The following is a 22,224-nucleotide window of genomic DNA, read 5'->3' as shown; positions in this document are numbered from 1 at the left end:
CTTGTACCTAAGTATATTGTATTTCTAGTAAGTAAAAGTTTCCTCGTTCATTAGTTTAAACATTAAAGGAAGAGAACGTACATTTGTGTAGGTATCATAAACATGGCTAAAAAATCTGATTCAAGTTTCAACAGTAGGTACATTAATGTCAATGCGTTGTACGTTAAAAATACTCAATGAATAATTGGTATGCTTTTAATACGTATGATCATTACCATAAACAGCAAAGACAGATACAATGATTCATCAATTTAAAGAAACAGTGGTACTCCACCTCCACGATGCGGACATCTCATGCTCTAAGATTGTCGGCTGAGCAGACGTGGAATGAGCGAGAAGCAAAGCGCGAGTGTGGGCCGAGTGACGCCGACGAACCAGCGACTCGACTCTGCTTCGGCGTTCGAACGTGAGGCTATTTAAAACTGTGCGCAAGCCCCCTGGCGCCGAGTCGACGACTAATGATCAGTCCTGCCTTGTCTGTACCAGTCTGAGCCAGTGCGTAGCGACATTGTGAACTGTGTTTATACAAAAACGTTTCCCCGCCAGTGTTTGTTTAGTTTCGTCAATTTTCACACTATACACGAGTTGACATGGCTGACAGTGGTCTGAAGAGGAATATTCCCATCAAGCTTGGAGACTTCTCAGTTATCGATACGGAGTTCTCGAGCATCAGGGAGAGGTTTGACGCCGAAATGAGAAAAATGGAGGAAGAGATGAGCAAATTCCGATCAGAACTCATGAACAGGGAAAGCAACAATTTCTTCAAGAGTTCGACAAGGTATTTATCAATTTTTTTACCATAAACATAAGGAACGCGCGAGGTGCTATTGAGCAATTGTGCAGTTTTATAGTTAACCATGTGTCGATTCCAATATCCGCGGTTGTTTCATTACGCAACCTTATAAGAATACCGGATTATTTCATCGAGTGAACATATTTGTACAATTTACATTATTATTCTGAATGTGGCGTTAACGCAGTCGGCCCTGTTGTCCTAAAAGGGAATCTTGCATTAATGAGATTGGGGATTTCGTAAGAGTCGCCCACCTCGGTCGACCTCGACGGCGGTTCCACGAAAGTAGTTATATTCAAAAGGCATTATTCAGGATCATTCCGCGGAACGGCATCAACTGCAGACATCTTAGTCGGCTCCATTTAAAGCGTGCAGCGATACGTAAGCCCGACGCGGGATGATGTCATAAATAGAAATAGCGCCGGCCGGCAGCTCCGAACGATTTGTACAATATAATACACAAGAATGTAAAAAGTTATTCGATCGATAAAATGTTCGTATAAACAAGCGCTACAAATGTCATCAAACAAGCGCAATACCTACGTAAAAATGTAGATGGTATGTAAATAGATTGAGTCAACTCGGGTCGTAGAGAACGTGCTTGCCTATCTTTAACAGGGCTCTCTCCGTCACTTGCTCCATACAATCGTAGTTCCAATTCCATTTGAATATTAAGCAACCAAAGTCCATGAAATTTTGCAGACATATCTTAGAAACTAATATTTGTGTCAGTGGTGATTTAGATTTTTCTAAAAATATATAGTTTTAAAATTACAGGGGCTCAAAGATTTGTATGTGAATTTTTAAGACCGCGTAACTTTGAAACCGAATATATTAACAGAAATCTGAAAAACCACAGACATAGATATTAGTTTCTAGAATGTCTGCAAAATTTCATGGACTTTGGTTGCTTAATATTCAAATGAAATTGGAACTACGTTTGTATGAAGCGAGTGACGGAGAGACCCCTCTTAACTTGCAAAGCATTATTTTCAGTTTCAAAGAAACATGAAATTATAAGCGCACATTTTCGCGAAAACCGGTCTTAGATTATCCTATCGACATTATTACGTAGGTCTGCACTCTGCAAAGGTATAATATGTAGATACTGACACAAAAGTTTGATGATTGCATGCTGGTTTGATAGAGCTGAGTAACGTTTATCGTCTGAAACCATACATGACCTAGTTGGACCGAATTGGTTATTTTACAACCTCAATGACGCAATGAACCTACACTCGTCATTCAGAGAGGAGGTATTTGGCAGGTGATAGTAACCAAAAATGTTAAGGACGGTTAGGACGTCCTTAACATATGTATTGATTGATTTTCGTTCAAAATAAATTATTTAAATGACTTTATGCTGACTAACCACAGCACCTTCAAATTTGCCGCAAAGTGCCTGCAGGACTGCAAATTGCGGCAAATATGAAGGCCTAAAATAAACTTGATATACTGAGTTACTCAATGTTTATGAATTGCATATCAGTACAAAGGTTTAGATTTAGTTATTCAACGTGAGCAATCTAACCGGCCCGCCCACAGGGCCGGCGATGTGGGTAGAACGCGTTTTTCGCATTCAAACTGTTAAACGTTTGAAAGGTTTTGTCTATTCGTTGTATCGTGGTGAATTCTTCGTCGTTTTTAACGAGGGATTATAATATTATAACACATAATCAATATTAGTTTTGATCAATTTAATATGCTGTAGCTTTGTTCATTAATTTATCTACGTCATCATTATGTTTAGCTAGCTACGACGTTCTACGATTATAAAAGTACTTGCATATAAATTACCATTGCTTTTTTATAGTATAAAGTATTTAAGTATAATTTTTTTAAGTCCCTATACTTCATTTTATGCTTATTACAATATTATTGTTTATATTTTATACATTTTAAGTTTATTACTTATGTTAAAAAAAAATATGAACACCAAGATGATATGTCGATAGATGTTGATGATGAATTTTGAAAAAAAACTTTGTTGACTCATTTGAAAATAATGATAATATACCTACTAACAAAAAATATTGCCTTTTGCATGTCTTACAATTTCGAATCTGTTTCCTCCGGAGGAGTAACCAAGTCTTCAGAGAGGTAATATATAATACAATACCTACATTCTATATGTATGTATAACTGGAATAATTTAACTTTATGCACTGCACTTTTAATTGCACATATACCTACATAGGTACTTAATATACTTATAATAAACAATTATGCTATACTTAAGTAATAGATATATGTACACATAAACATACCTAGATATATCTAAACAAAATGCACTCGCACAATAATAGTGTTCGCCATTAGATATGTGGTCGGATACTTATGTACAATACATACATACGATATTATGATACAAATGTCCTATCTATATCATTATTACAACGTGAATTTTTCTCTATATTATATTGAACGTAGGCATGAACGTAGGTATTTAATTTAGAAAAAAATCTTATTTAGGTAGGTAACGTAGGTGATCGGTTCAAAAATCAAGGGATATTTCGACTTTGAGTTCTAGGTTTATTAGCTCCTAGTTTGTCCAAAATTACATTATCATACGTCTATATTATGTAGGTAACTACAATTGTTAAACAATTTTGTGATATATTGAATAACATTGAGTGAGATCATTTGTTGACAATAACCTTGTACCTATCTGCATTCATGAGCATGACATCAGCCTTGTGAAGTGTGATTACAATTCAGTTAAACTTGGTCTCGGAAAAATTACACTTGCATAAGTTAAACTTATATTTTAACTCAATAACGTTAAATTGCAATCAACAGCTAAGTATATCTATTTTAAATACTAAATTAGGCATGTACCTACCTGCATATTTTATAATAATAGTTGATACTATAACAATATGTGGGCATTGTACGTAGATAAAAAACACGAGTTTTGAAAGCGTTCATAGTATTTTTTAAAGATAAAAACTGGTGATCGGACTCAGAATTCATATTAACGTAGGTCAAGAATCAAGATTCATAAGACAAGTGCCAAACAGAATAATAACAACCCATGTTAGAAGGATCGCATGTTAAAAATATTAAAAAAAAAAAACAAAACATGACAAACAAACAAAATAAATCAAATCGGACACATTCGCATTTAATTATTTATTAACTTAGTTTAGGTTTATAGCTAGTTTAATTTTAAATTAGATTGTACCGATGGGGCTGGCATAGGACACCTATAAAAGCCCCTTAAAAATATTAGAATAAAAAAATTATTAACTTACAATTAAGTAATTAGGTAGGTAGGTACATAAAATGTGAAAGTATGTCTGTCTAACTATCTGCTAACTTTTCACGGCCCAACTTTTTAAACATTTTTGACGAAATTTGGCACATAGCTTGCATCCCAGGGAAGCTATGCTTACTTTTTGTGCCAAAAAAACCAAAGAGTTCCCGCGAGATTAAAAAAAAACTGAAATCCACGCGTGCATCAACTAGGTACCTATTTGGTGCAGAGATAACTTGCTTACTTGGAGACCACAGATCACTTAATGCTGAAGGCGGAAATAGACTTTAAAATAAGTGTTTTCACGTGCATTTCTAAAAACCTAAATCCACGTAGATGAAGTCGTGGTCTACTTATCAAGAAAAGTATATAACCATGGAATAATAAATTAGGTAGGTACTTACAACAGAAGTCATGACGTCAAAGATTGTATTGATTTGGCCTAACTCTATCTAGTTCCCTATAAATATTTTAACCACATTGTTATTATTGAAACCACCGTGTAGACTTTTTCTATCCTGACTTTCATTTCGTGATTCGTTATTCAAGTCGATTAACAGTGATTGAAATATTTATTTTAAGTAGGTATTTCTTGGAATTGGCTATGCGTCAAACTTTGCGAAGGGGTTTATGAACCCCTTGCGTGACAGAGGGATCGAACTGTAATTAAGATGCAGTTTCTGATTCCATATTGAACTCACACTCAATTAAACATTTTGCAGAAACATAGATACGAGTATAATATCCATGATAATAATATTATGTGACCAAGTGACTATTGGAAATTCTCAGTAGTCTACAAAATATTTTACTGTAATTTGCATGTCAACGCTACATTCTAAACGGGGGGGGTGTTTTAGTTATTTCTATGTAAATGCAATCAGTTTAGTGGCCCAAGAGACTAAGCTTTTTTAAGTCTGAAATGGTTTTAATACCAGGTAGGTACCTGCTGAAAATATTTATGTAAATTCTATCACGACATCGATATAACATTTTGCACGCAAATAATTTTATGAAAGGCTTAAGCGGTCATTGACTCGATGATTATAACTTATAACTGTTATTCACGCTTTATTAGCAGTGTTCATATAATTTTATTGAAAGTAACAACTGAAAATATTCAAATATTTACTTAACCTACAGGGCCATGGCCCATGACCCATAAGAACCTTACATAGAATTGTCTAAAAATAAGTCGATTTTATTGAAAAATACCTTAGTAAGTATATTATCATGATATAGGTACACCAGTTTTAAATAGGTACAGCGGCATAAGTAAAATATTAATTAGGTCTGACTAGAAAAGTTAGGTTCTATACTTAATGTGAAAATATGTTGTTTGTCCTACCAGAATAACGATAGATAGGAGGCGTAGCAAATGCAGAATTTCCATTTCATATAAGTAAAGCTACAACACATTTAAGTAACAAGGTATTATTTCGCGAAAATCCATCAAATTAAAGATTTACGTGTAGGTAATCAGTATGAGTGTCGTTATGTTGCGTTATTGATAAAAATCACATTTCATTTTATCACACATAATTACCATTAAAAAAAATTGCCACGCGTTTTGACTAAATCCGGTAAATTCTTGATCCAAGAATCCCCTCCAGCCAAGCGTAAAGCTTGTGCTAAGAGTCAATAGTGAAATAAATGGGTGGTGTCTGAACTCTGAACCATCAACCTTTCGGTTTTCAGTCCGCGTCCTAGCTATTGAGAGCTTTTAGACACGATTTGACTCCTTCACAACACTAAGGTCTATGCACTTTGTTATCTTTTGTTTCTAACTAAAGCTTTATTCGTAATAACATTTACTCTTACCTATCTTTACGATACGATTACGATTTTTATCTTTACGATGTTTTTTTAAGGATTATTCGTACATGCTTTGTTTGCGATGAACTTCAGGCAATTTCCATAAATACGTCTTATGACTAGAGACAGTTAAATAACTGCATTAGGAGATATTTGGCGCGCGTAATACAGAGTGGCGCTATAAAACTAATTCGTGACGACTTTTAACGAGACGGTCCATCATTTATAATATTAGGCCATATTTGGCCTGGCGCAGTAGTGAGCGATGTGGTCTATAAGTGGAAGGGCCTGGGTTCGATTCCCAGTAGAAGAAAATTGAGAATTTATAATTTCTAACTTGTCCTTGGTCTGGTCTGGGGAGGCTGTGGCTAGTTACCACCGACCACCCTGACAGCAAAGACGAGCCGCCAAGTGGTTTCATTCCGGCGTAATGCTCCGAAGAAATTAATATATTATGTCCTACCTAAGGGCCGAAACACATAAGCGCGTTGCGGCGCCGCGCCGCTGAAATCGGCAGTGCGCTATAGCGGTGCGGCGCCGCAACGCACGACGTGAATTCCAGCGTTATGACGTCATACTTGTTGACAAGGATGCAGTTTGTTTCTAACACTCTTGCAAACAACACGTGTCAACCGAGAAGCAGTTTTAAAATTAAAATGTCTGACGTTGACGTCGATCTGTTTATATCTTCGGTTCAGGAACATAAATTGATCATTACATTTTTTAAGGCCTATTAAAGTATTCTTAAAGTAAGAAAATTGTATAATGCAAAAAGCTTAATTTGATTCTGTCTTGTTTCATTTGAACCTGGCTTTGTACCACTAGGTACCCCCAAACCATGAACACTAGTGATGCAAAATTTTTATCGACACCCCGCTAGTACCACAGGTGTATAAAGCCAGGGGTACAAATAAAACTAAACATTTGATTCCGAGTGCCATAAACATCAATAAAAAAAAATAAGAAACCTATTTGTTTTACCTTAAAGTTAAGCCCAGCATTTCCAAAGCAGTAACTGGTTTTCTTCCTTTATTTTTTTTCTTCTGTATATATTTTGATAACTCGCTTAATAGCTCTTCAAATGATGATATACTCATTCTAAAGTAGGCAACAAATTTTTTTTCGTCTATCTTTAATGCTTCGTATTTTTTAGAAAAGAACTCGCCATTTGGATTCATACCCTTACTTAATGGATGTATCCAGTATCTTCTTTGCCGTATTTTTAAGATAGAATAATGTCTTCTTAATAACAAATAAGCAATAAGTTTATTACGATCCATCGCAGAGAGACGTCTATCCACACTCAAAAATCACGAGAAAATGGTTGCCCTACCATAATGCCCTGTTTCGCGACGCCGCAACGCGGCAACGCAACTGCCGATTTTGGCGTTGCGGCGCCGCAAAAATAAGCAGTTTGCGTTATGTGTTTCGGCCCTTAGGGAATGGTTTTCATTTAAAAAAAAACTGCCATACCCCTTCCAATTATTCCGTTACTAGAATGCACCATCACTTACCGCCAGAGATAGGTCTAGTAAAAAATGTTCTTTGAAGAGGAGCCATATTAACCGCGCCACTCCCTGCCACTCACCAGTTCTATATAAACTAATAAGAAGTCTTATAAGCCCATTTGAAAAAATCACTAACGGAGTTTCAGTTTATAGTACGGTTCCACTATTGGGATTCGGAAAATGATTCGTATTCGTGAAAATTTTACGACAGTTCGGTATTTGGCAAATCAACTAGCGTTATTCGGGATACGGTGAATGTTTTGTTTTTGACCAATTTTATTTGGTAAATCGGCCTCCACGCGGTGCACGCGACATTCTGTGAAACCGAATATTCCTCCCTGTTGTGTATTACATAATATATCCTGGATATAAACAAAGAAATCCCGCGGGATTTTAAAAAAAACCTACATTCGCGCCAACTATTTGGATTAGCGCGATATGGGGCAAGATACAATCACTCACGAATCATTTGCCGAATTCCAATAGTGGAGCCGAAGCATCACATTCAGAAAACAAGTTTTATGTTTACGATTACGTGTGCACAATAACATAAGACCCGCATGGTATGCGACTTCTCTTTCGCTCTACACAACCCCAAAAACGGGTTTTTGGACCGATTTCAATATAGGTTTTTGCGTTTTTTGCATACTTGTACAGTGACACACACACACGAGCTCAGGTCTCATGTTATCGTCTATCCAGAAATTTATCCAGCTCGCAAAGTAAATTTTCAAAAAAAACTACTTACTCAATAGAGTCCTTCATCTGTTCTCAGCACCACCTCATCATCACAGCACAGCGACAGCAGACAGCTCGCTGAACCCAGCCATTGGGACAGTCTGAACTCCCCCCTTATCCAAGACGAAGGCGATGGCAAATCCCTCAAGCTCCGATTTGATGTTAGTCAGTACACCCCTGAAGAAATCGTGGTGAAGACAGTCGACAACAAATTATTGGTTAGTATAGTATCATTTAAAGTATGAAGGAGATGCTATACCACGAGATTGTCCGCAAAAAGCGCAACAGCTACCAGAGCCTAGTCGTAAGAGCGAGTAAGAACGTAACGCGTTTTTCAATAAGTACCTACTGATGAAAATACGTGTGACGTCAGCAGCATAAGCGACTCTCGCAGCTATGAATATATCTCCTTTTAAAATTTTATAATTAAGTAATCGTTAAATGTATGTATTTCTTATGAAGTCACATATTTTCAAATAACTTGGACTAGTTTTATCGAGATCTGGGATGGAAGTAAGCAAAGTAGAGATTGTCTACAAGTCGTTTAGGTAACATATTACGCTATTTTTCGACGTAGGAAAATTTGAAATCATCTTTAACGAAGTGGATAGTTACGAGTATGTAGGTAGATTGGCAAACATTCTCCGAAGCCACGTTATCTATTGACAACAACTTTTTTCGCAGTATGCATTACATGAATACTGACAACGAATTGTCTCGAACTAAGACATTAGGCAGGATGCCAACAAACTTTGTCACTTTTGCAATGGATGAGGGCAATTTTATTGAGAAACCGAGCCGAAATGAGGTTACGATATTTGATAATTTGGATATGAAATATTGACTTGATCCATTTCTGTTTTCAGGTTCACGCCAAACACGAAGAGAAGTCAGAGACAAAATCAGTGTACAGAGAGTACAACAGAGAGTTTCTCCTGCCAAAAGGTACGAATCCAGAGGCCATCAAGTCTTCGCTGTCTCGGGACGGTGTGCTGACCGTGGAGGCGCCGCTGCCACAGCTCGCCATCACCGACAGGAACATCCCAATCCAGAAGCATTGAGGCGACCCTTTCAGCGGTCTTCGACAGCAGCTATTCCATACTACTGTTAATTAATAATTTATTATAATTTACAATAATTATTACTATAAGGAGTCTTGGAGATCTTCAGATATTTATTTTGAATCTTAATTGTAATGAATCTCAACGTATTCTAACACATATGTTGTGTTGTTATCGGTTTGACTTTTTAGATTATTCCAAGGTCAACTCCGCTGCAAGATTGCGGAGCAAATCGCAATGTTTGCATTAATGTTGCTTTAGAGTCAATGCTTTCACTGTGATCGTTAGAAGATTTTGCATATTATCATGGGTTTGTGCGACACTTGATATTCAAGCGGCAAGCTGATATTACACTGCACCGAGTTTTAAGTGTATTCACGCGGTATCAGTATATTTATTTTTTAAGAAGCTAGGGCCTACGACCGCTTGAAGTGGAGCTTATCGAACGTGTTCAATGATAATAGTGCAATTGGTACTTTGTGTACTTATTATGAAATATAATAGGCTTATTCAACAGTTAAGTGTCTTAATGATAACTTATAAAAGTCCAATTTATTCTAACATTATTTTATAGTTCAAAATAACAATAGCATTATATTCAGTACACGGTGTTAACAGCTTTTAACTGATACACGTTTATATTTTAGTACAAACAGTTGTTACGAAAGTTTTAGATGTCAATAAATACAAGGAAAAAATTCTTCGTAGTTTTAATTGCGCATGCAATGCATGAATATTAGCTACTAATTGATACCCGTGACTTCGTCCGCGTGAATTTAAGGACTGTAGCTACATCCATGCTAACAATCACGTCGATCTGTTTTGATTGAAACACAACCCAACAAACAAACACATTTTCGCATTTATAATATGAGTGATATTCAATTACAATTCATTAAACCAGTCTTAACCTGTAGGTATTAAAGTCCCAGGACGATAATAATTAGAACAGGTAGCAGTATAAAATCGTACCATAGTACAACTAACATTGTGCATTGTTTATGATTTATGAAACAATGGAAACGGAAATATTAGACTGTAACTTTGATCCATAAGTCACGCTTGATTACTTTGTTACAATTCTACATTGTAGGGTATCGTTACAAGTATTGAATAAATACACTAGGTATAATGAAGGTTATGATGCAGTCTAAGATAGGATCGCTAATTCGTTTAGCCTTGAAACACAGTAACTAGATGGAAAATTTTAATTTTATAATATTCTTATTCTTATACAAATAACTATTCTCAAGACAGCAAAATCTGTACTTACTAATATTATAAATGCGAAAGTGTGTTTGTCACTGCTAGCTATTCACGGTCCATCCTATTATCTGGCCGATTTTGAAGAAAGGTACGAACAGATATAACTACTAGCATTCCGGAGAAGGATATAGGTCACTTTTTGTCCCAGAATACCACAAAGAGTTCCTACATGAAAAAAAAACTAAATCCACACCAATGAAGTCCCAGGCATCATTTTTGGTACAGAGACAGCTTGCATTCCGGAAACGGATATAGGCTATTTTTAATTCTAGGAAATCACAGAGCTCCCACTGGATTTTTAAAAAACCGAAGCTTACTCAGACGAATTTGCGGGCATCATCTAGAATTTTTAAAAAGAAAGAAATATTTGTGGATAAGCATATGGACCAGATAAGGAAGCCAAGAGTAATTTAGCGAGTGATAGCGGCTGTGCTTGGAGCAAGCATCTCTACGTAATCACATCAGGAATGAAGAGATCTGTAGATGAACCAGCTACCAAAGAGCTCAAAACTATGTCCAGCAGAGGATAAATGAAATTAGTTCTCACATCTAGGCTGGTCATTGAATTAACCAACATTAGGTGACCTACTGAATACTCGTATACCAGTCAGTAAGAGTCAGTAAGTTCTCAGTAAGATTAATAACGCTATTTGCGCTAATATATTATAATTACCCGAAACCACTGATTGTGAATAATGTCAGCGCATACAGAGTCGCAATTAATTAACACTGCATGCATTCGTTGAGCTGCCAAATGGATTTTAACTCGGACAAATTTGTGACAAGGTCGTAGGTATCTCGTTCGTTAGGACAAGCGCTCGTAATTCTCAACGTTGTAACGTCGGTTAGACTGCTTACATCATTGTGATGCATCCCGCTGGTATGCCCCAAATAAATTGGTGTTTATGAGCCATAGACAAGAATAGAAATTAATGCCTACGCTGTTTGAATTGCACTCATTCTCATAATGGCTGCAGTGTCTTTCGTGCCAATTTGTGGTTTCAAATCTTGGTGATGATTTTTTTGCTCTTTTATTTTAGACTACTCAAATTACATTTACGGCGTGTATAGACGACAAAAAGGAATATATGTCGGTTTATGACTTAATTTTCTAAAAACATGTAAGAAAAAATTCGGACGACATAAAATTACGGACATCGCAATTATAAATCGAACAATAAACAAAAAAATTGTACAGTTTAGGGCATTCTTCTTCTTTGCTTTAGTAACATGCGTTTTGGAACTAGTGTAGCGAAATTTCCGAACACAAAAACGTACGTTATATACATAATATTATAGGCACAGAGTACCTAAAGATGGTGTTATGACGAAGCCGTCTAGATAGAGAAATCGAACGGTAACCGGTAACGAGCGACCCGGGATCTCCATAGTAATGCCGGGACATTTACTACGAGATCAAAAGCGTCGGACTATGCGTCTCTTTATACTGTGGTATAGGTACGAATGCAAAGTATCTACATGGTGAAATCTTAGTTATGTAAGTCACCATCTCTCGACCTAATCTGCAATCGGGTCAAGAGACAATGGATATTCTAATGCATATCCTCTGTGAGCCCAGCTTGGATATACAGATAGCGAGAGAGAGTCGGCCAATCAGAGGTGATAGCAATCGTCACACTGTAGTTAGTCATTTTACCGTAGTCCGTAATGGGTGTCAACCTAGTTTGATAACTACAGAGTGACAATCGCAATCACTTACATTGGCTACAGTATCTATTATTATTACCATACAAGCATACCATAATTCAGCTAATCACAAGAATTGCGATTGTAATAATGATTGATGCAGGTTTTCCATCGACAGTTGATTTTTCTCGAATGAAAGATCTGGAGGTTAGTCAAAACGTACACATTTATTTGTTCCACATATTATTGACAGCCCGAAACGCGACATAGCTTAGGGAGCCGATCACAACTAGTCGGGTTAACACTTCCAGTGCTACGTCTTTTGTACTTTTCTCTGTTATGAGGTCGGCAGGCTTTAAACTATCTTTACTTATCTGTAAAGAAACATAATTCTGAGGTCAAGTGTCCACTGGCAATAAAAATCGTAGAAGTTAGCTCGCTAGTCACTTACACTATGATACGCCACTTGCATTCATAGTGATGTGCAAAAGATTTGAAATCAGGGTAGGCATCCAATAGGTAGGATATTGACTGGCAAGTCATAATGAAAAACCGGCCAAGTGCGAGTCAGACTCGCGCGACGAGGGTTCCGTACTCAGGTATTTTCCCGACATTTCGCACAATAAATCAACAACAACAACTATTATGCATAAAAATCTGTATTAGAATGTACATTTATTTATTTATCTTATTTCAAGATATTTATCTTACTTTGAAAATTTAAAATACAATTAGTTTTATTTGTTTTTTTTTTTTTAACCAAAAATTCACGGTTTTCCGATTTTTCCTTCACTTGTGCTATAGACCTACCTACCTCCCAAACATGATTCTAGGTCAACGAGAAGTACCCTATAGGTTTTCTTGACAGACACGACAGATGGACAGACAGACAACAAAGTGATCCTATAAGAGTTCCGTTTTTACTTTTGAGGTACGGAACCCTAAAAATGAGCATTGAGCTATCACAACTAGGGTATGCAGTGTTTTTATGCCTCTATGATCTGCATAGCACTGCATGCACCATGTAAACTCGCTGCAACTCGTTTTTCGATTAGTTTTAGAAATGACTCCTGCTGATATCTGTATGTTATATTGCTAGTGAATATTCAACAGGCGCAGTTGCCACACATCTTGCCGTTCGTATCACGCTGTTATCACACATATTGTGTGGTTACCTTAGTTCGTTTAAAATTACTGTTTTAAAAGGCCTCCTCTTTACTGTTACTTTACTGTTTAAAGGTCTCTTTAAGGCTGTTTTATAAAGGTCTTTTTAAGGCTGTTTTAACAACCTCAAGTATCTAATTAAATTTGTTCGAAGCAAGTGTCGTGTTTTACCTCGTGAAATTAATATTCTTTGCATCAAAATTTTCAAAAAAACCAAATGAACCAAAAAATGTTACCTTAGTATGGATTTTCTTCATTGCATTAACTTCTCTTCTAATGCTGTTAATATTTGCAATCATCTTTTTAGCAGCGCCCTGCAATCTCTCCAAGGTAGGTGAGTCAGGTGGCTCAAATTTGATTTGATTCTGAATTCTGTTATAATCGCGTAAAACGTATGTAAGAGTGGTCTCCAAAATATACAGCTGTTGTAGGTGGGTTCCCAATATTTTTAGACATTCAATGATACTGCAAGAGACAAACAAATTGTGTTGTAAGTACAATGTATTTAAACAAACAAATATAGTATGGTTGTATGTCTATACATACATATTATGTGTAGGATGTACAACTGGATACTGATAGTTCTGTGCTCACGAACTTATAACAATCATTTGATATTTGATAAACAAAATGCCAAAACACATTAAATAAAACAGGCTATCCTCATAATTCTTAAGATACTTTTCTGTATATTATAAGAGTTCCACGATATCTTTATAGCTACCAAAACAATGGAAATTTAAGAGGCCAGAACCAAGCCAAAAGTGTGAGGAGGATAGATTTCTTCACTGTAGTGTCAGCACACACTACGTCAGTGAATAAATCTATCCTTCTCTACTTTCTTTATCGGTAGAAAGAAATGGCAAGAAACAATTTAGCCACCACGAAATCAAAAAATATACTGGGACGCAAGTTATCTCCGTATCAAATTAAATGAAAATCGATTATGCGGATGGGCGAGAAAAGCTATTTTTTTTTAAATTCACTATAGGCAAGCGCTTGACCACAATCACACATGATGGAAAGTGATGATGTGGTCTAAGATGGGACGCGTTTACCTAGAAGGTGCCTATTCACTCTTGTTTTAAAGATACCCGGATTGTAATTGGTAGGAAACACTAGCAGACAGTAGTAGCTAGCAGACACTTTCGCATTTATCGTATTAGTAAGTATTAATACTCATACCTCTTTGGTTCACCACGCCCTGTTTGTAGGCCTGCCACAGCATTTACTTTCCAGCACCTTGTGTGAAAATTACGCAAGCCATGTTTTAATCTCTGCCTTTCAAAAGGCATTTCGATACCTAGCTTTAGCATGTCTTCATTCTCGAGTAGGAGAAATGTCCGCAAGTCTAAAGGAGTACCTTCAAAGTTCTTCGATAGGCGATCACAGTTCATACCGTAGAGTAGGTGAGGTATTTCGTTTGTATATTTTGGTCTGTAAAGTTAAACAGAAAATCTAAATATCTACTTGTAAAGAATTTTGATTTTAGAAAATTGATACCTATTCTGTCTGTTTATTACAAGCTGGGAACTATAAGTAGATATCCTTTCAAATAAAAGTCTGATTGAAATTGGTCCAGATTTAATGTTCTTAAGGAGAAACACCAGGAACAAAATGTGAATGGTCTCCTTTTTTACTCGACTACAGCAAAGTCAAAAGAAAGGTTATAATTGTAGCACTCTATATATCTATGTATTGTAGTCAGGTAGTCCCATATAAATTTGGTGAAGATCTGATGAATATCTTCGGAGATGGAGAACAGAACTCCTCAATGGATAAGAGAAAATTGCTCGCGATCAGTGTAATAGCTTAGTAAACAGTAGGGTTTTAACTGGGCATAGCATATTATAGTACAGTGGGGTCACTAAAAATTGTGAAATAAAAAATTTTCAAAAGAAAAATAAAACCGACTTCAAAAACCACTAATACTAAAAAGTAAAAAATAATTTTTGTTTAGCTACATGTGTAATGTACCTAGGTATGAAGTCGGGCGAGATTCAATCTTGGATTTTTAATTTTGTTTTAATATGCTCGCTCGACTTCATACTTAGGTACATTGTGGTTGTGTGTGTGGTTAGGTATTTGTGGTTTTTGAAGTTGGTTTTATTTTTCTTTTTTAAAATTTTATATTTATAGTCCAGGTGACATAGGCTACATTTTATATGATCGAGATTGATAAAATGTAAATGAGAGGTGTTACATGCTTACTTGCTCTCATCCCTCAAGCCTGGGTAATAATCCTGCCACTGAGTCTGATTATCTAGACAATCTTTTTGTTCTGTATCTTGTAATTCATCACTCTCATTTGACCCTTGCGTACATTGTTGAAGGATGTCATTAATCTCAACATATTCGTGAGACCTGGCTATTTCTGTTAGTGAGCGGTTTGATTTATCCACTATATTCCATCTCGCTCCTTTGCTTAAGAGTAACTCAAGACACCGGGGTTGATTGTGGTGTATTGCCCAGAAGACTGCCTGAAGAGAACAAGGTATTTGATATTTTTATTTGGTACATTGGTAATACCTAATGTAACAGTTGTCTTTCTGTTTTAATTTAAGGCTGTAACACAGACAAAAGTAACACGTCCATTGCAACTCCTACAAGTTTTTTTTTAAACTTTATTTTTAGCCGGGGCTTTATCACTTCATGATTATGTTATTCAATATCGATTCAGTAGTTCCAGAGATTACTTCCTACAAACAAACTTACAAACTTCACCTCTATAAAAAATCAAGTATAGTAAAAGTAAGTATGTGTATAAAATGAATTCATTTACTTACTGTCCAGCCCTGCCGATCTCTCATCTCAATATTGACATCCTTATCAATAATCAGTTCAACTACAGAGAGGTGTCCACTGATAACAGCTCGCATGAGAGGTGTCACTCCATACTTGTCACCAACGTTGAGTATGGAGTTCTTCTCTATCAGGCTCAACACAATGTTGTATGTGGCAGACTCATTGGCACTGGTATTTGAACATGCCAACATTATTGGTGTAACAGAATCTGTCAGAAAAAGTGATAAAGAGTGTGTCACTTAAATTGTAAGAATCAGAATATAATATAAAAAGTTGATCTTTAGAATTCAGATAGTTTTTTTTAAATTTATAGACTAGTGCTTGGCTGCAATCAGACCTGCTAGCAAGTAATAATGCAGCCTAAGATGGAGCGCGCTTGCCTAGAAGTTGCCTATTCACTCTTGACTTGAAGGTACCCATATTAGTTTAGTTTAGATGTTGAATCTTCAACAAGCGAGGAAGGAAACTTAATTTGCAATTACAATCTTTCAGAAAGAGATTCTCATTCTTGTGGATTATAGCAAAGTAAGCTTACTATTTTTAGTTCGATTTGAATGTCATGAATTAACAAGTTGTCCAAGATATGATTTAAAAAAAATATTTTAGGCTCAAACCTGCATGTATATTGGGATCTGCACCCTTATACAAAAGGAATCGGACAATATTTTCTTGAGCATGAAAACAGGCATGCGATAGAGGTGTCCAGCCACTTTCCAGTCTAGCGTTGACATCGTCCCTCAGATCTGAAAGATTTAAAGCAAAGGGTTCTAGTAGTAGTAGGTACATTTTCATAAAACATGTTTCTACAATATTTTGTTATTATTTTTATTTCATACATTCCATACTAAATTACTAATATTATAAATGTCTACTGTCTGCTAATTTCTCAGGGTCCAAAATTTTAACAGATTTTTAAGAAATGGTATATTATACATCCCAGGGACAGATATGGACTACTTTTTATCCTGCAAAATCAAAGAGTCCCCACAGGATTTTTAAAAACCCAAAAACCAAACTGACAAAGTTGAAGGCATTAACTAGTGGCACAATAATTTAGCACTGAAAATACTACATCTAGGTAAAATTGCTCTTTACAAAAAAAATTGAGCACTCTTCCTCTTCTTCCTCTAGAGTAGGTAGTTATTTTCTAAATTGGTCAGAATGATGTTTCTAACCTTCACTGATTACTTTAGCAGTAGCTTCGAGGTCTCCATTTATAATGGCATCTTGTAACTTTGTTTCAGTTTTTTGTCTGGTATTTTCAAAGTTGCTAGTGTAGGGTTGATTGCGATCCTGCAAATACGGTGGGTAAGTACTTACTCGCTTATGAAAATTGTCTAAACTGAAGGTACTATAATGCCAGAAGGTAATCAAATTAGAGGTCTTTTGTTAGAAGTAAAAATATTTTCTGAATAGGAAAATCGTTGATACAAACTAAGAAAACATACCGGTTTGTCAAAAAAACCGTAATCATCACTGTCGGAGTCCTCATCTGAAAGACCAGCCGGTCTACAGTTTGCCATATTTTTATTGCAAGGAACAAGATTAAAACTATGTGATCTTTCCAAGAAATATTTAGAATTAACCCAAAATTTGTTTTAATTTTACATTTCGGCTTATTTGTTAGAGAATTGAGAATTTTGAAGATTTCTTTCAGGCAGCGGGCTTCCGAAATGAATAAAATAGAGATCAGTTTGACAGTTGACACTTGACAAAATTGTTGCCAGCTCCTTAAAACTGTTTGTCGCTATAACACCTTCGAAAAGTCGCCAGATATCGCCATGCGTAGAAAAAGTAAAAGTCATTAGAAGTTACTGAAATCAGAACAGAAAACCAATATAAGATAAAATGATGATTTTCATACTGGATAATAATGAGACTTAATAGAAAATAAGAACAAGTAACTACCTATCAATTAATAATAATTATTAGGTTGTACGTTTCATTTTGAAATAACATATCTACTTAATTGTTAAAACTAGCTTGAATTTTACACGGTTGACCATAAACTACATCGTCATAATATCCATAAAGTCATTCATGTTTATCGTGGCTGTTTATCAAAAAGTCGCTCTCGTCTTCGAAATGTCCTCAATTCTAGCGAGTAAATCGCTAAATTGGCAATACTGCTTCACACACAAGTTGACATTGACGTTTCAACTTGTGATGATTGTGACAGTGACAAAATATGACAAAGATCGTTTAGAAACTTTGTACGAGCACCCTGGGGTTTGCAACAAGAGTTGCTACCATAAACTCAGTCAATATAATAATGTAGAAGTTCGAAATCGCAGGATTCTGGAATCAATAAGGGTAATACAATTGTTAGGCGACGATTCGCTTTTTTCTGTGTGACCCTGTCCGGTAGGTATATGGCTACCATGGCGCACAATATGAGGGATACTTAATTACAGTGGACCCCCGGTTATCCGGCCCCTGTCTAATCCGGCACCCCCTGTAATCCGACAAGTTTATTTTATTATTGAACTAGCTGATGCCCGCGACTTCGTTAGCGTGGATGTAGGTTTTTTAAAAATCCCGTGGGAACACTTTAATTTTCCGGGATAAAAAGTAGCCTATGTGCTAATCCAGGGGATAATCTATCTCCATTCTTAATTTCAGCCCAATCCGTTCAGTAGTTTTTGCGTGAAGGAGTAACAAACATACACACACACATACATATACACACAAACTTTACCCTTTATAATATTAGTGTGATGTGATGTGGTTTACTTTTTGACATATAGAATATTATCGTTGGATCTTTAATTTGTCGGATTACAAGGTACTGCATTGCTGATTATAAGGTAATGCATTTTTATTATAACTCAGCTCATTTCCTTGTAGGTACCTATCTATAGTTGCGATGGAAATGTAGCTTATTAATATTATTAATATTACAAAATTAAGGCAGTTTCCCAGGAGTGGGTAGGTAGGTACAACCTACAAAGGATATTTTATTATATTATGTATGATATAATATGATGTATGTATAATATTATATTATGTTATACCTACCTACCTAACTACTTATTTTAAAGAAATCACTAACGAAAGTTCAAGATGGTGATAGGTAAGTCTCACCAGCACTCGACTCGATCGATACGTATAACTGTACCTAATTCAATAAAAAAACGTTCAATAATGTAAAATGTAGGTAGGTACATGTTGAGCAACCTCTTTTTACTCGACTGCACACTCCTCCTGTATGAAAACCTGGTTGCGGCGTATCATAACTTAATTATTATAAACTTTTGTAGTGCCATAGGTGAGGACCATCGATAGCGAGGGCATATACCTACCTAATAAAAATTATCATCAGTTTTTACTTTGTATATATCCCTGACTGAGGTACGAGTATCTAGGTATTCTTTAGCACTAGAGACTAATTAAGTTTTATAGGCTTTTGCACTGTCGAGTTTCTTTGAAATTGGTTCACATCATAAAAATCCAGGTTAGCCATATATGCCCATGCCCCATAACAATAATAATTATTATTATTTTAAACCTTAAAATAATTAAAAGAGTCTTCGTCACAATTTTTTAAGGAAGGTGCGGCAGTGATATTCTGAAGTGTGGTTCTTAAGCTTAGAAGTCATTCTTCGCGTCGGAAGGTAAGGATAATAGGCAACAGTTCCAATTAAGCGACGACGAGGGCGTTTGTTAACATTTAATTAACGTCAGGGAGCTATTGTGTCGTCGTCGGGCTCCAGGGCCGCCGAGCTTCGTCTGTTGCGTCTTGATGAGCCCACAAGTCATAGCGTTTCGAATTACAACTGACTCTCGTATGTATATTTCGAAAGAATTGCATTGTACATCGTACCTTGCTGGTTTGGGCTGAAACCTTCGCCCAACTCTTTTACACAAGCTGTAATGGACACTGAATGATTGAACGCGGATAAAATACCTTTATTTTTGCACAACCGTTGTTGATGAGAGTAGATGGGGAGACCCGCACTCCTCACAGGTGCCGCTTGCTAATGATGCGATGCCGCGGGGCAACTTTGGCGTTGACATAAGGCACTCTCATTGGAACATCTATAAGCATCCTTTTTGTCAAGCCATGCTTTATTTAATGTTTTATTCTTTTATAAGGTCTGCAAACTTTATTCTGAACCAATTTTAATCATGCTTTCGTAATGTTACGACAATTAAGTAATAGTTAAGTGCCATTGAACTATACTATGTTTAAGTATCTACTTATTAATTTAGGTTTTGTTTATGTAGGTCGCTAACGCGTGATCTGCAGCTTACTTAGAACGGCTTTAAGTAGGGAAATCTAAAAAAATCTATATGGGAACTAGGCAGGTATCTGTTTTCATAAAACCAAGTTTCCTTGAATGTTTCAATTTCCGCATATCTACCTATCTAAAATTAATATTTTGTTTTAGAGCGCAAGCCAAATCTTCTTTGTTAATTTAATAATTTTGTAAGGTAATAATATTGATATACAGTTTACTAGACCAATCACGATTTGCCAGCAGTCCAGACTGGATTATAAGTTAAAACATAAACATAGAATACCCATAATGTTTCAACATTGGGACTTGATAACTAGCACTACTCAGCAGTGTTTATATTTCAGTAGTACGGATCGGGAAAGTATCCGAATAATACTGGAAATCTTCTGGTAGCTACCAGCTGCCTATTGAGTGAGCAAAACGAATGGTATCTAAACGTAATTTGCTTCGCTTTTTCAAAGTTCCAAAAGAAGTATTTCCAAATGTAATAAGGATTTTTCTGTACGTTGAAGGTATGAGATTTGATTTATCGCAGCGAGCGAAGGCGCGCTGACCGCCCGGCCCGGCAGCCGGCTGCTCGCCGGACGCGTTATTAAACTTTTCCCCATATTAAACATTCCGGAGACGAATACATTTTATTGTTGCCTCGGACCGACGTCAGAGGCCCCTACAAAGCGAAACTCAAAGACGGCAATTGCGAAATAAATTGAAAGCAATTTGATATTGCGTTGTAAGTAATAGCCGACAGAAGCCCGCAACCCTATAGAAGCCAGGAGATTTGGAAAACTTTTTGTGGCCTACTCGATCTGTCTCTTTGTTGAAACTTGGGACTTTGGTACACTCATAGTAATATTATTTATGCTAACAAGTAATGAAAGCGACTTGAATCTAGAGAGCTTTTTGGCACGTTTCGGGAAGGTAATTGACCCTGGTAGGTATGATGAATGAAAAAGATACTGTTCTTTAAGAGTAGGTACCTACCTATCTAATTACATTATTACCTACTTAACTGTCTATCTGAAAAATTGATAACTGTAATTGTTTTATGCTTCGATGAGAGTACAAAAAAAAAGTATATAAATAAGTAATGCCTGCTTCTGGAATGATGTTATCTTTAGGTAGATTCTTTAAGTTGAAGGAAATATAGTTATTGAATTGTGGGTTACCTAGTAAAAATCCATCTAGATGACTGGCGACGAAAAACAACGTAGACCTATTACTACGAAAAGGAAATAAATTAAAGAAATGTACCTAGTAAGTATAGCTTCTTGTAAATTATTGAATTGGACGCACTGGCTAAGTGATTGGATCTGACCAAGACCATTATCTCGTATCTGCTGATTTCTACATAGGGCCCGACATCCTTTGGATTACTTAAACCAATGAATGTAAATGGGCGTTTTCTAACGACGAATACCACCATGATAGACGAATATTTATTATACCTGCCTTGGTATTTTTCTGTTTATAGATACAGATTTAACTTAGGGTAGGTACATTCAAAAATATCCATTTTATTTTTTTATTCTTAACTAGAGGATGCCCGCGGCTTCGCTCGCCTGGATTTCGGTTTTTTAAATCCCGCAGGAACTCTTTGATTTTCCGGGATAAAAAGTAGCCTATGTCCTTCCCCGGGATGTAGTCCATGTCTGTACCAAATTTCATCAAAATCGGTTCAGCGGTTGGGCCGTGAAAACGTAGCAGACAGACAGACAGACAGACAGACACACTTTCGCATTTATAATATTAAGTATGGATAATATTATTATCATTATAAGCGATAGCTGTTTAATTTTTTAAGGTTCGGTACCAAAATTGTAAAAATGGAACCCTTTGGTGCGACTTTTCCCGTACGTCCGTCGGTCCGTCACAGTCAATTATATTTCAGTGACTTATTAATTCATTTTGTAGACCATCGAAGACAAGCCTC

The 22,224-nt window shown here is 36.2% G+C and overlaps 2 protein-coding genes across 2 annotated transcripts; one reads left to right on the top strand and one right to left on the bottom strand.

The window, feature by feature from the left end:
• The first annotated feature begins 344 nt into the window (after positions 1 to 344).
• On the top strand, positions 345 to 9,871 carry LOC123866114 (heat shock protein beta-1). The gene is made up of 3 exons (XM_045907473.1): positions 345 to 778; positions 8,148 to 8,328; positions 8,977 to 9,871. Exons 1-3 carry the CDS (start codon positions 591 to 593, stop codon positions 9,169 to 9,171), a joined length of 564 nt encoding a protein of 187 aa, XP_045763429.1. The 5' UTR covers positions 345 to 590; the 3' UTR covers positions 9,172 to 9,871.
• Positions 9,872 to 12,292: 2,421 nt separating this feature from the next.
• On the bottom strand, positions 12,293 to 17,764 carry LOC123866106 (ankyrin repeat, SAM and basic leucine zipper domain-containing protein 1). Its single transcript, XM_045907463.1, has 8 exons — positions 17,502 to 17,764; positions 17,229 to 17,346; positions 16,668 to 16,796; positions 16,035 to 16,261; positions 15,460 to 15,728; positions 14,434 to 14,685; positions 13,485 to 13,713; positions 12,293 to 12,458 (listed from the first exon to the last, which is right to left on the bottom strand). The coding sequence occupies exons 1-8, from the start codon at positions 17,574 to 17,576 to the stop codon at positions 12,312 to 12,314; spliced, it is 1,446 nt and encodes a 481-aa protein (XP_045763419.1). The 5' UTR covers positions 17,577 to 17,764; the 3' UTR covers positions 12,293 to 12,311.
• Between the last annotated feature and the right edge of the window lie 4,460 nt (positions 17,765 to 22,224).

This window comes from Maniola jurtina, chromosome 6, assembly GCF_905333055.1.
Source record: "Maniola jurtina chromosome 6, ilManJurt1.1, whole genome shotgun sequence".
NCBI classification, from domain to species: Eukaryota; Metazoa; Arthropoda; class Insecta; order Lepidoptera; family Nymphalidae; genus Maniola; species Maniola jurtina.
This window is presented reverse-complemented; position numbering and strand designations above follow the sequence as displayed.

What these genes read in the sequence shown, in the direction of transcription:
- LOC123866106 (XM_045907463.1), bottom strand. Translation starts at nt 17,576, where the DNA reads ATGGCAAACTGTAGACCGGCTGGTCTTTCAGATGAGGACTCCGACAGT. An exon ending in TGCTAAAGTAATCAGTGAAG is followed by an intron (nt 16,797 to 17,228) that starts GTTAGAAACATC and finishes TAAATCTTTCAG; the next exon opens with ATCTGAGGGACGATGTCAAC. An exon ending in TGAAGAAAATCCATACTAAG is followed by an intron (nt 12,459 to 13,484) that starts GTAACATTTTTT and finishes GTTTCTTTACAG; the next exon opens with ATAAGTAAAGATAGTTTAAA.
- LOC123866114 (XM_045907473.1), top strand. Translation starts at nt 591, where the DNA reads ATGGCTGACAGTGGTCTGAAGAGGAATATTCCCATCAAGCTTGGAGAC. An exon ending in TTCTTCAAGAGTTCGACAAG is followed by an intron (nt 779 to 8,147) that starts GTATTTATCAAT and finishes ATCTGTTCTCAG; the next exon opens with CACCACCTCATCATCACAGC. An exon ending in CAGTCGACAACAAATTATTG is followed by an intron (nt 8,329 to 8,976) that starts GTTAGTATAGTA and finishes TTCTGTTTTCAG; the next exon opens with GTTCACGCCAAACACGAAGA.